At 36.3% G+C, this 12,615-nt stretch overlaps 1 protein-coding gene across 15 annotated transcripts in view; it reads left to right on the top strand.

Annotated features, from left to right (window-relative positions):
- AFDN (afadin, adherens junction formation factor) overlaps positions 1-12,615 on the top strand; it is a 116,186-nt gene that overhangs the window by 30,834 nt on the left and 72,737 nt on the right. For all 15 annotated transcript variants that reach the window (XR_008429890.1, XM_053938115.1, XM_053938111.1 and 12 more), the window contains exons 2-8: positions 2,811-3,006; positions 4,489-4,604; positions 6,122-6,285; positions 6,736-6,896; positions 7,907-8,064; positions 11,189-11,300; positions 11,715-11,882. Coding sequence is in view for 14 of the 15 variants with exons in the window: in XM_053938115.1 (XP_053794090.1) it covers positions 2,811-3,006; positions 4,489-4,604; positions 6,122-6,285; positions 6,736-6,896; positions 7,907-8,064; positions 11,189-11,300; positions 11,715-11,882 (1,075 nt within the window). In the remaining variant the exon portion in view is untranslated. The remainder of the gene's footprint in view (positions 1-2,810; positions 3,007-4,488; positions 4,605-6,121; positions 6,286-6,735; positions 6,897-7,906; positions 8,065-11,188; positions 11,301-11,714; positions 11,883-12,615) is intronic.

The following is a 12,615-nucleotide window of genomic DNA, read 5'->3' as shown; positions in this document are numbered from 1 at the left end:
TCTTATCTCTGTATCAGAACTCAGTACATAATGCATGGAAAAGATTAGCAAAGTTCTCATTTTTCTCTCTTAAAATTTTTGCTTCAGCATTACCTTGAGAAGGTGGTGGGGAAAACCTTGTATAAAGGGAAATAAATGTTCTAAATGGGACATGATTGTGCTTCATGATACTTCTGCAGAAGGCTTATGTGTTGTCTTCTGCAACGATCAAACAAGTGGATTGAAACTTAAACTTGACTGAAATTAAGTTAACTGAAACTTATAAAAATACTGTGGCTATTTTGTGAAGCATCACAGTTAAGGAGTTTTAGCAGAAGAGGCAACCATTTAAACCAAATCTGCACAAAAGCATGTGTGGAATGTGGCTCAGAGTATTACCTGTGAGAATGCTTTCTAGAGATCATGAGGCACTTAGATTCATTCTTCTTGCAAAAGTACAGAATTTTCCAACCCAGTTGGAAATGCAGCATAACAGCCCTTGGAAAGCTTGGTAAAGCTAAAAGGGGCAAGTAAGTAGCCAAGTACCTACACCTGCTGAGAATTAAAGATGCTGTGCTGGAGGTACAGACCAAAAGCAAGCCAGCTATCAAGGGAAGTGTGAAAGGAAGCTGGCATGACTGAACATCAGGCAAAGATAGTTACTAGAAAGCTGAAGTAGTATCCAAATGAGGAAAATTATGATGATATAAAATCTGACGAGTAGAATATAAAACATGAGATAAAAAAAAAAAACTGAGGAATGCTTTCAAATCAGCATTTGTTAAGAGAGAAAAAGGCAAGAAAGCAAGTTACTAGAACCAGAGAATCTTTATCCAATAACTGAAGGAAGTGAGAGATGAGGTAATTTTGTGAAGTGGTCTGCAATGGCTCTGTTAGGTGGACACCTTCAGGTCGTTGGATGCAAATACACTGTGAAACCAGTATTGCAAAGGATGTTCACTGGTGATGTTCTGTGTGAGAAAAAACTGCATTAACCTACAGAATTCATGAACATGTGGTGTCTGTTATAATAGACTTTGGAAATGTCAGCAGGACTTAGAAGTTGTGCTTCAGACCTTTTGGAACTCATTGAAGGAGTTAGCGAGAACACATGTAAGGAAGCTCTGATTCGCTATGGTAGGTAGGATTTCCAGAAGTCATTCGGTAGCCTTCTGCATGAGTAAGTCCTTGTATGGATAATTAGTATAATTCAGTATATATAATTAAAGACAAGAAACAAAGTAGTCAGGATACTTTTGAGAGGTGAGTAGTAGCTGTTACAGAAATGTTCGCAGCTGAAGAATTATACCCATGATTGTATGAATTGCAGTTAAGTTCAGAGTGTATGCAGAGGTGGGAGTTAGCTGGAGTGAGGAATGTGGAAACTGTAACTTCTTGCAGGAAGGAACACTGATTTGGAAGTACAGTAGATAGTTCTGTGGGAACAGCAGTGCAGGCTCCGAAAGATTAATTCTTTAAATTGTTCGGATAACAACAGAGTATAAAACACAATTGGCCATTGTTGAGGTCCATGGTGCATTTCATTGGACTGCTGTTTTGGTGTAGGCTTGGGACTATCCTCAGAAGAGCAGTGCTTATTTCTGCATGTATCTAGGTGACATAGATGCTTGTCTAAATGTAGGTTATTTGGCTTTTTAATTATTTTTAAAATATTCTTCTTTTTTCCTTTCTTTTTGCAAAGATCTTCTGAATGATAGAGTAGCTTCAGTAAATATCTCGATTCTTTGCTGTTCAAAGCATTGTGATGTGTGTCCTGTGATCAGATGTAGTACTGGAAAGGGCTGTGCCTAGCATAGAATCTGTCACTGTGCTCAACAACTAAGGATTTGCCTATTTCAAAGCCTCTGGAGAGTGAAGACAGGAGCAGTGATTATTAAACTGTAAACTTGGCAAAGTCAACTGGAGACTTGAACATCCTTGATTGCCATTGAGTGCAGGGCCCCATGATTGCTGGGATTTATGCAAGGAACAAAAGTTGGCCAGGTGTAAACCACTGGGGAATTAAACTTTGAATTTGGAGTTGTAGTTCAGACTGGTAGTGGAGTAGCATTAGCAGACAGTATACTCGTGAAGTTTGGTGTGCTGCAGTAAAGCACAGGCTCCAGTAGCTAAGGAAAACATTTGAGAATGTGAATTTACAATAGTTTGAACAAATTGCCTTTGCAATTGTAGTGTAGCCACCTGGCTGACAGTTGCAGTCCTTTTCTTCACCTCATGTTGGTGCTGAAGCTTTTTTCCCCCTCACAGAGTGTTTAGGGAGCTGTACCAAAGACTAACCTTTCTTAAAATAAAAAATATAAAGTCCTTAAAAGGCTGCTTCTGGGACAAACAGATGCCAGCAGGAGAGAGGAGTGCATGAAGGGGTGAAAAGAGGAGAGAAAAGATGATCCTGTGAGTTCTGTGACAGCAAGCTGTTCTTGTCAAGACACGCTGCTTTTCCTTGAGCATGCACTTTTACAGATTTGGGCTGCAGGGGCCAGTTCTCAGTTAGTCCTCAAGATGTGTCTCTAGGTTTTAGAAAAGAGGTTTTATTAATTCTCCTGAATGTAGTTGTAAATTTGAATACTTAAAGTTTCAAGTTCAATATTTTCAGTAAGAGGTAGTCCTTAATTTCTTTTTGCAGGATAGCCTTTTGTTTCCCAAGTTTATAATGTCCTGGTTTTTAATTCTACTGCTTTGAAAATTTTGAAAACCAGTATAATATTTGGAGGTCTGATATTTTCATAATGAATTTGTAACAAATAATAAGAGAACTCTGAACCTTATAACTGTTAGCCAGCACTCAGATTTGTATTTTTATTTCTTTACAGGATCTCGAGTTTCATGGAGTAATGAGATTCTACTTTCAAGACAAAGCGGCTGGAAATTTTGCAACAAAATGTATCCGTGTCTCTAGTACTGCCACAACACAAGATGTGATAGAAACTCTTGCAGAGAAGTTTCGACCAGACATGCGAATGTTATCATCCCCTAAATATTCACTTTATGAAGTGCATGTCAGTGGAGGTTTGTATTTATTCATTAAGTCCTTCCTGCATCTACACCATCATTCTATCTACTCCCAGTCAAAGTATCTTTAGGCTTGCCCCCAGTTTCTGAACCACATGAGACTTGGGATTTTTATTCTTAAATATATTGCTACTAATTGTTTTCTGGGGAGTGGTTTTCAAAACTTAATTATACATACCAGGCTTGGAGTTAATGTTAAGATTTGATTATGACCTCTAAAATGCTGAGAGTTGCTGTTTTCAGGATTAGTAGGTAAAGGCTAAATTTATAATGGGAGACTAGGATTGTTAAATTAGAGCAGTTGAGAGTACATCTTCCGTTCTTTGAAATTGTGGGCCTATGATGGTAGCCTTGTAACTCATGTTCTTTTACTGCTGAACTGGGGGACGTTCAGCTTAATATTCTTCGAAACCACTATGTTTCTTAAACAGATCCTCTAATGTTACCTGTGAAGAACTTGGATATCTAAATAGCCTTTCATACTGCTAAAATTTGTCTGTTTCAGATCAGAAGTTGATATAGTGTGTGTGGTGGTGGTGATGGAGACAGATAAAGGAGAAACTGCCTTTTGGTTGTGTTTTTTATTTTTGTACTTCAGAAGTATATACAAGTGCTTGAACGACCTTAAATTCTGCATTTGAAAGACTGAAAATAATTTATTTTTTTCTGCCTTAGATTTCTTTAAAAATCTCTTAATGCTGTACCTATAGTCAAAATGAAATTTTCTTTGCAGAGCAAGTTCTTGATTTTTAAAAGATGATTGAGGCATGCAAGGTCAATAGGAGTGTTTCTTACTAAACAAAAATAACCACAAAGACGACATTGTTTTCCTGGGCATATGTACTGTCTCCTTTTTTTCAAAGGGAAAATCAAATAGCAAGACTTGCTTCAGTTTTTTAACCACTCTGTCAGTTGTTTTTCCATATACTTAAAATCGATGTAATACTCTAAATAAAATTTTGTCTCAGATCTACATAATGTTGTGGGGGCTTTTGATTTCTTTTATTGTTTAAATTTTGTAATCTTGTTTATTTTTGTGCAGTCTTTTTAGAATAGTATTTTTTGGGCTGCAACTAGACTTGGTCTACTATAAAGCAAATTTAAAATAAGAAAAATGAGTATTTAAAAGACCCAGGATGTTACAAAGTTCTAAACATTTCAACTCTAGATCTAACTTCTCCAGAGTGTTAATGTTGTGGTCCAAGACTTAGTTCTGACAAAGGAGTTGTGCAATGCTACCTTATGGGGACCTTAGCTTATGTAGATAGATGGAATACACTTGGGCTTACTGCTGGAAAGGGGACATGTAATTAATTCTACATTCCCAACTTTCTTTCTGTCCCTGTACCTAACAGGAAAACAGCAGCTGATGTGTTCTGTTAGGCAAACCTTGTGGTTTTTTTGAAAGCTTAATTTATTTCTAAGTATCTTTGCTCTTGAGATACCAAGTAATTGTTACTGCTTTTCATTTTTTTGAAGAAGAAAGAAGATTAGATGTGGATGAGAAGCCTCTTGTTGTACAGTTAAACTGGAACAAAGATGATCGTGAGGGAAGGTTTGTCCTCAAGAATGAAAATGATGCACTTGCTCCAAAGGTGAGTGAGTCTTTATAGAGCATGCTAGTAGTGCTAGCAGCAGTTTTGAAATCTCTGGGGTTTGCTTATATAGGAAAACACTTTTCTGATTCCTGAAAACAACTGCTGCTCATGACCTTCAGTATCTGGAGCAAGTATTTTTAAATACTTAAAGTGCATCTTTGCCACACAGCATTTTTATCTTTTGATGGCTGGTGATGCTGTGATCCAGGTAGCTGTCTAGTACTGGAGTATGCCTAGAGAACTTAAAGCTTGCTTTGTTCTATTATGATGACTTGAAAAATACCTCAAATAGTATATGGTGCCACATACCAGGAGGTGATCCTGCCTCTTGCAAAGCTTTTAAAAGGGAATGCCAGGGGGAGTTCAAGAGCTAAAAAACATTATCTCCTAAGGTAACGTTCTATTTCTTGAAGAAAAATGATGGAACACTTTTTGTGCAGGGTTTTTTGATTTGGTTTGGTTTTGCTTTTTTGGTTTTTGATTATTTTTTTCTCTTACAAATGCAAAATGAATGACCTGCCAACATCAGCTGTATAAAAACTTGCTTTAATATTAGCAATTTAAACATTAAATTAGATTAGACTTTGGCTCCTGAAGTCATATATATATTATATGTAGCTTGGTTGCCTATAGCTATGGAAAACATGCTTTTCAGTGTGGGCTATCTTAAGGCAAGTTTATAATCTTGTGCTGTGCACTAAATTTCCTTTGCTTTTGGAACTAGAGCTTGTTAATTTTAGAAGTGCTTTGGGTATAGGGAGTGAGCTTGTACTGGGCATTTGACTACAGGATACATCCATGTTACAGGGTGGAAGGGAAAGTTAACGATGCCTTGCACTACATGTACCAACCCTGCTATACCTATTAATTGAAATAAGTGATTTGTAATCTTCCTTCTTTTATGTTCTTCACTTCCTTATAGAAGTGAGAAAATCTGCATCTTCTTTCTCTCATGCTCTGTAATCTTCTCTACAGAAGGCAAATGAGCCTAGGATTACAGGTATCTTGTATATGCAAGGAGCAGGAATTGAAGAAGACAACACTTCTGATGACTTGGAAAAATACACCACTGGGGAAAAGGCTTCTGTAATGTTTTTCCTTCTGCAGTTTATTCTTATCTGGTGCTCCAACACAGTTGCCTTGAAAGCAGAATAAGCACAGGATTGTTACAGAGTATTTTTACTCAGAAACAAAAATTTGTTTTGCAGCTTCAGTTCATCTTTTGAGGTCAAGTAGATAGCAGGCATTATTCAAGTAAAAATCTGCAGTTTCTTGACTTTGTTGAGTACAATTAGTTCATGCCTTCTTTGGAACATGACATTATATTTGCCTTCTCTGTGTTTTCCTTGAGAGCATTAGTCCCTTTGCTGTGTAACGGAATGTTGTTGTCTGGAGTGTTGGTTTTGGGTCAGTGATCCTGTGTCTTAAACAGGTTCATCTGCAAAGTTAAAACCAATACTAACTTTTCTTTGGATTGATATTGATGGAAGCTGTTTTAAACTCATTTATTTCAGAAAGCTCAGAGTAATGGGCCTGAAAAACAAGAAAAAGAGGGAGTAATTCAGAATTTCAAGCGAACTCTCTCAAAAAAAGAAAAAAAAGAAAAAAAGAGACGTGAAAAAGAGGCACTGCGACAAGCATCAGATAAAGATGACAGACTTCTTCATGGGGATGATATGTAAGTGATTTAAACTTATTTTTTAAAACTTAAATGGTAGTTGTTTTTAAGTGCATTTGCAAAAGAAGAAGCGTGACTTGCAAGCACACGCTGACTCAGCTTTCGTATGCTTTGCAGTATTGGAAATCATAATAAAGTTGGGGTATAATGTAAAGTTTCTTTAATGCCTTTTTCCCTGTCCCCATGTTTAAGAGGTAGAAGACTTCTTGTTTTCTTTGAAAACTAGCAGCTAGTAGTCCTTAAATTGTTTTTTTTTATATCAGGTGAGCATGGGTAAACGAACAGCTTAACCTTAGCAAAAGTGACATTCATGTAGAAGCCATCTTACAATGATTTAAATGAGGTCCTGCATCTATGAATCCTACTGCATTTTTGTCGTATGTGAAGTAATAAGGATATATGTATTTTAAGCTTTTAATGACATTCTTTTTATTTAAACTAACTTGGCAGTGAGAATTTTCGCCTTGCAGCTGAGGTTTACAAAGATATGCCTGAGACCAGCTTCACTCGCACAATATCCAATCCTGAGGTGGTTATGAAACGGCGACGGCAGCAAAAACTAGAGAAGAGAATGCAGGAGTTTCGCAGTTCTGATGGCAGACCAGACTCAGGTACTTGAACTTCTAGAACTTCTGGTTAAGTTATAAACAATAAACGTTTTACTGAAAAAATAGTCTTAAGGCCAGTAACTCCTGTAAATTTGACTTAACTTTTGCTTTCTCCAACATTTTTTGCACATAGCTTATCTAGTGTGTAACTGAAAAAAGGGTTTGTGAAGGTAGGATTCCACAGGGGTGAGTGCCCAGGGGTGATTCCACATGGTGAGTGCAAATCAAAGCTTTCAGTGATGGGCAGATTGATGAGAGAGAGTGTGCTCATTGAGCTCGCTAGCAGTGCTAAACTGGGAAAAAAGGAAGGATGGACTTAGACTGGCAAACTGAGGAGGTTGGCTGAGATAACTGACATTCCTTGTGCTAAGAATGAGCTGAATGACCTGATAGAAAATTCAGTCAGTAGCATAAATAAAGGATGTAAAGGACTGATTGTTCTGCATAAAGGATTCTGGTAGATCTTGTGAATAATAGTGATTAAGTATTTCTCATTCATGGGATGGGGATATAACAACAGTGATTGTATACACACCATTAGAAGAGAACAAGTGAAGCTATGTTAGAACTGCTAAAATCTGAAATGGTGTATTCTGTTCATGGAAGAGTAGTGAAGAAAGAGTTAGAGGTGTAGAAAACATTGTCCTGATGGAAATCTTCAATGGGCTTGTTAAAGAAAGGGAAGGTCAGCACAGACTTCCTGACAAGATGGTAAAGGTCTGTTCTTCAACAAGTCATTGACATTATTTAATTTTAACTTCATGTAATGCTAAGCATGGTGAAACAGTGGGAAAACACTTCATTAGATACATTACAGAAATATCACTGGAAATTTTTACCAGTGGAGAGATAAATCTATTTTGGGGGTGTTATGTAATTTTTCTTGTATTAGTAGAGTAATGAAATGATTTCTGAAAGGGTTTGTTCTTATATTCTGTTAGAAATAGAATAAATTACTTCATGTCTGTCTTTTTATTCTGTGATTGCATTGTTAATTCCATTTGATTTCCAAGGTGGGACGCTGAGAATTTATGCAGACAGTTTAAAACCAAATATACCATACAAGACAATCCTGCTGTCCACTACAGATACTGCAGACTTTGCAGTTATCGAAGCACTGGAAAAATATGGTCTGGAAAAAGAAAATCCCAAGGATTATTGTATTGCTCGTGTAAGTTACTAAAACACAATCTTCTCACATTTCATATTTGGTTGGATTTTTTTTCTTGCAGTAGCTTCCAAGCTAAATAGACTGACTCAATTAGTTCTGTGACTAACTTTTCCCCCCCTACCCCTAAATCTAACAGCCTCGGGAATTGTGAAGTGATACATCAGGTTTTTTGTTTTTAAAACCTTAATCTTCCAGTTGTACTAAATTACTGCTTTCTGTATAGGAAAACATTAATACTGAAAATGGCATATTTCTTCATTTATCACTGTGGTATACCACTAAATGTGGTATAATGTATACCACTGAAGTCTCACAGCTGTTCAAAAGCCTGGGCTGGCTTTAGCCCCTGCTCTTCTGGCACTTTACAGTACTCTGTGTAAGGCAGGTCCTGTACATGTTCTTATTCTTTACATTTTGTTAAGTTCAGCTATTACCAGTGGAACGCACAAGTTCAGTTTCTTACTGATTGGGATTTTTAAACATTTTGTTCTCTTTGAGTGCCTGGTGCAGTGTGGTCTTTGAAGATTAAAGCAGTTGACATTTACTTACCTATTAATATGAATTTTAGGTTACAGGACAAGACCATTATAAGGCTATATAAGCACCTGTAATAAAGATATGAACTCCTGAAGTTTCAGTTGAAAGATAAACTTGTAAGACTTTTTCATAACATTTTTGACAACTTTTATTGTAAATGGCATTTTCCTATCGGTTGTTTGCTTTCATACATTGGTTTGCAGTGTATCAGGCTGTACCTTTATTCCTGGTTCTAAAGTGCTTTTCTGTGTAAGCAAGTAGACACCAGTTTGTTCTAATTGTGTGTGTTTTGTTTGTTTCAGTTTGCTTGGTTTGAGTTTCCTTGAGTAATGTGGGGTTCAGTGCACTTTTCTGAAGATGTCAAATTAATTAGACAGTCTTCCAAGCTACCTGTGCATATTCACTCAGGGCATTAGACTGCAGGCATGCAGCAAACCAGTTAACTCTTGAAAGCAGAATCTTGATTAGACTTTTGTTTTTAGCATGCACTTATTTTTTACTTGAGGGTAAGGCATAAATAACTTCTTGCAATGTCAAGCAAAAATATGCATTTAATGGTGAGGAGTTTCATTGGGATTTTTTAAGTAGTCGTTACAGACATAAGACATTAAGTATTTTAGCAAGATCCATTGGGGAGTTTTGTGGGGTTTTTTTGTGATGTTGTTACTGTTTTCTTAGGTGTTTCTTTTGTGTTGTTTTCTTAGGTGTTTCTTTTTTGTTTGTTTTAGTAGGGGCATGTGCAGAGCCTGTGTTGCCAGCTTGTAAGGAAAATTGTAGATTAATTAATCACAATAAGTAGATATACTCAAATATACTGTAGATATGAGAGTTTTCACTTAAAAAAATTAAAATGACAGAAGAGCTTGTTGAAGACCTGTTGCACCATGGGGTGTTCTCATGTGAGACTTTCATTAAGGACGGGGTCTGATAATTTCATCTCTATTTATTACTTATCACAGGGGGCTTAATACTCAAATATGTACCTTCTCTTACTTGTTTATTCCAACAAATGTTTTGAAAGTGAAGTCTGAAGTTGCTGTGGTCTTCATTTAAATTTCTTAGCTTGTATTTTCTACATATTTCATTGCATTTGGTTTTTCTTTGGTTTCCTTCCCAATCCAGTATTGGTCAGGTCCTGGGTATTGTATGTATTTCATGCTTTGTAACTATCTACCTTCTGTCTCAAGGGCTTTGGAATTTTAAGATTGTTGCTTGTTGAACATAGCTTGAATCACAGTGTTACCCTAATTATCCTATATGTGTAATTGTTTTTAAAATCTGAGATGTGAAATAGAGCAGTTTGGCAAGATAAGGTTTGAGTATAGATGTGTTTCTGTTTCCCTCTGGTTTATACATTTTAATGTTTTCCTTCTTTTATAATATCTTCTCTATTTGAAAATCTAATTAAAGATAATTTAATTAGTCCTATGTTTAGCCATGTTTTGCATAGAAAATGGTTTAGGGATTGCATACTTTTAATCTTAAATGTAGTTGTTTCCTGCTTGGAAGAAGATGAAAGGATATTTGAGGTAGATCTGTGAGAACTTGGTTAACACAGAAATGGGTATGGGAAGGAGGGAACAAATGAGAGTGCAAAGTCTCTAGAGGGCTGCAGCATAGTAGGGTGCTGTAGCCAATGGGTACAACACTTCAGAAGGTCTTACCTTGGTCAGAGTTCAGAGATGGGAATAATTTGGAGTAGTTTGTTTAAAATAGAACCGTCTATGTATTTAAATAACATTGTTAGGATTATAAGTGTGGGAGTACAACATACTTTATTTTTTGATTCAGCTTTGAAAGTTTTATCTTTAATAACTGTAATACTGCCTGTCCTTGTTACTTGTTCTTGATCACTGTGGGGAGCAGTAATGCATGAAATTACAGGCTGTGTCTCCTCTAAGATCAGATTTCACGAATCAGTGTTTCCCTGTTCCTCTGCCTTGTAAGGATATAGCTTTAAAAGGTAGGAACAGTCTGTAGTTCTGTTCCAAAAGTATTCTTGATTTTATTTCTTCCTTAGAGCTAGGCAGCATGAAGCAGTTGTGTGAAATGCTCCAGTTGTGCCCTTAGTCCCTTGTGTAGACCAGGTACATTTTGGGTAGGACAAGGATGCAGCAGGTATAACATAATCTTTGCCAGCTTGTTATGGCTTTTCTAAAGATATATATATGTTATGTTAGCAGAATGGCATTAGCAAAATGAAATGTGGATTCCAGTGTGTGATATAATAATGGAAAGTTCAGGGTTTTTTTTTTTACTATCATCTCCACAGATTTATGTTTTTCTTTGTCTTAGCTGGTGAGAAATTGGAATAATTTTTTTTTTACTGAAAGATGATCTCGCCTACTTTAAGTGTAACTTGCTGTTCTTTGCTTTTTAGACTTACTTGGTGTTCTGGGAAGTGCAATTTAACTGTGGCAAGAGGCAAGAGAAGAAAATCTTGGAAACAAAATACATTCCAAGTTACTGAATTCTTTGGCCTTATCTCTTGTTATAAACAACACATGCAAAAAAAGTTATCAGAGAATGTACCCAGAATGTTCTAATTGTCCACTAACAGCTCTGAAAACTGATAATTCTTTTTTAGGTCATGCTGCCTCCTGGTGCTCAGCACTCTGATGATAAAGGTGCTAAAGAAACTATTCTTGATGATGATGAGTGTCCACTGCAGATATTCAGAGAGTGGCCTAGTGATAAAGGTATGTCCAAAAACCTTTAAGATATTTTTGTGCCTTGGGTTGTAAGCCATGTTGTGGAGCCCCTGTAAAGGAAGAAATTGTAACGTATATTTTAGTGTGTTTTGGTTTTGGGCACTTAAAATAATAGGGAGTATTAGAGTTATTTACTGTTTCATTATGCACTGTTTGTAGTATTACACCATTAGGTAGTAGAAAAGTTTTGCATTTTATGCCAAATTTTCTAAGTTATTCACTATATTGAAGAATGCTTTTAATCTGTGTGTAGTTATTTTTAAGTTAAAACTATTCTAAAGAAGTGACAGGAATGTAGTAAGCTGAAAGTAATCCTATCTGACACTTGCAGATTAATAGATGTTGGTTGTGTGCTTATGCAGTGGTAGTGTGACTCAAAGGATGTATAATACTGTGTTTTAGGAATACTGGTCTTTCAGTTGAAAAGGAGGCCTCCTGATTATGTCCCAAAGAAAACCAGGAAGATAACTGATGGAAAGCCATTAAAGGGGAAGGAAAGAGTGGACGGGTCTGGCTATGGCTCTTGCCTTCCTCCTGAGAAACTACCATATCTGGTAGAATTAAGCCCAGGTAAGAATTCTGGTTATCTAATAAGCTAAATTACATTATTGCATAGTCATTTGGATTTTTCAAAAATGAGACATTATTTGTAAGCACAAGGAACTCTATGTGGCAGGAAGTCTGTGCTACATGAGTTGTTCTTCTGATGTCAGATTCTGAATTGGAGGTAACAGTTCTAAAGGTAGAGGTACATATTGCTGAAATATCAAAATGTTAGCAGCAACTGTTTGGAGTGGAAAAAAGGGGAGAAATTATTTACTAAACTTAAATCTGATTTTGTTTACATTCACAAGTACACTGTAGCATACATAGTATTTGACAGTGCCAAGTGGACAAGAACATGAATTTTTAAATCAAACTTAGATGTGAAACATTTTTCAGCCTGTATGGAACTTTCTAATCACTAGCAAGCTGAGTTTTATTTTGGCATAATTGGAACTCGCTGGGCTTTGTGGTAATTTGTGATTAATTTTATGATCTAGGAACATCTGGGGGGATTGATTGTGTATAGCACAACTACTGATAAAACATACATGACTTATGCTCTTAATTTCTGTAATCCTCATGTTTATAGATTTGGATATGGACTTTTATTTTTGGTGATTGAATTATATACAGCTCTTTTTCCTATTAAGTGTAACTTGAGTACACTCAGATATTCAAGTAAATGTTACAGTTTGAAGTCTGGTTGTATACCTTTTGGGAAGCAAGGTTGGAAATTGGTGCTGAAACCTTTGCTGGA

Source organism: Vidua chalybeata, chromosome 3 (genome assembly GCF_026979565.1).
Source record: "Vidua chalybeata isolate OUT-0048 chromosome 3, bVidCha1 merged haplotype, whole genome shotgun sequence".
In the NCBI taxonomy this organism is placed as follows: Eukaryota; Metazoa; Chordata; class Aves; order Passeriformes; family Viduidae; genus Vidua; species Vidua chalybeata.
The sequence above is the reverse complement of the archived record's forward strand: the minus strand, read 5'-3'. Positions and strand labels throughout refer to the sequence as shown.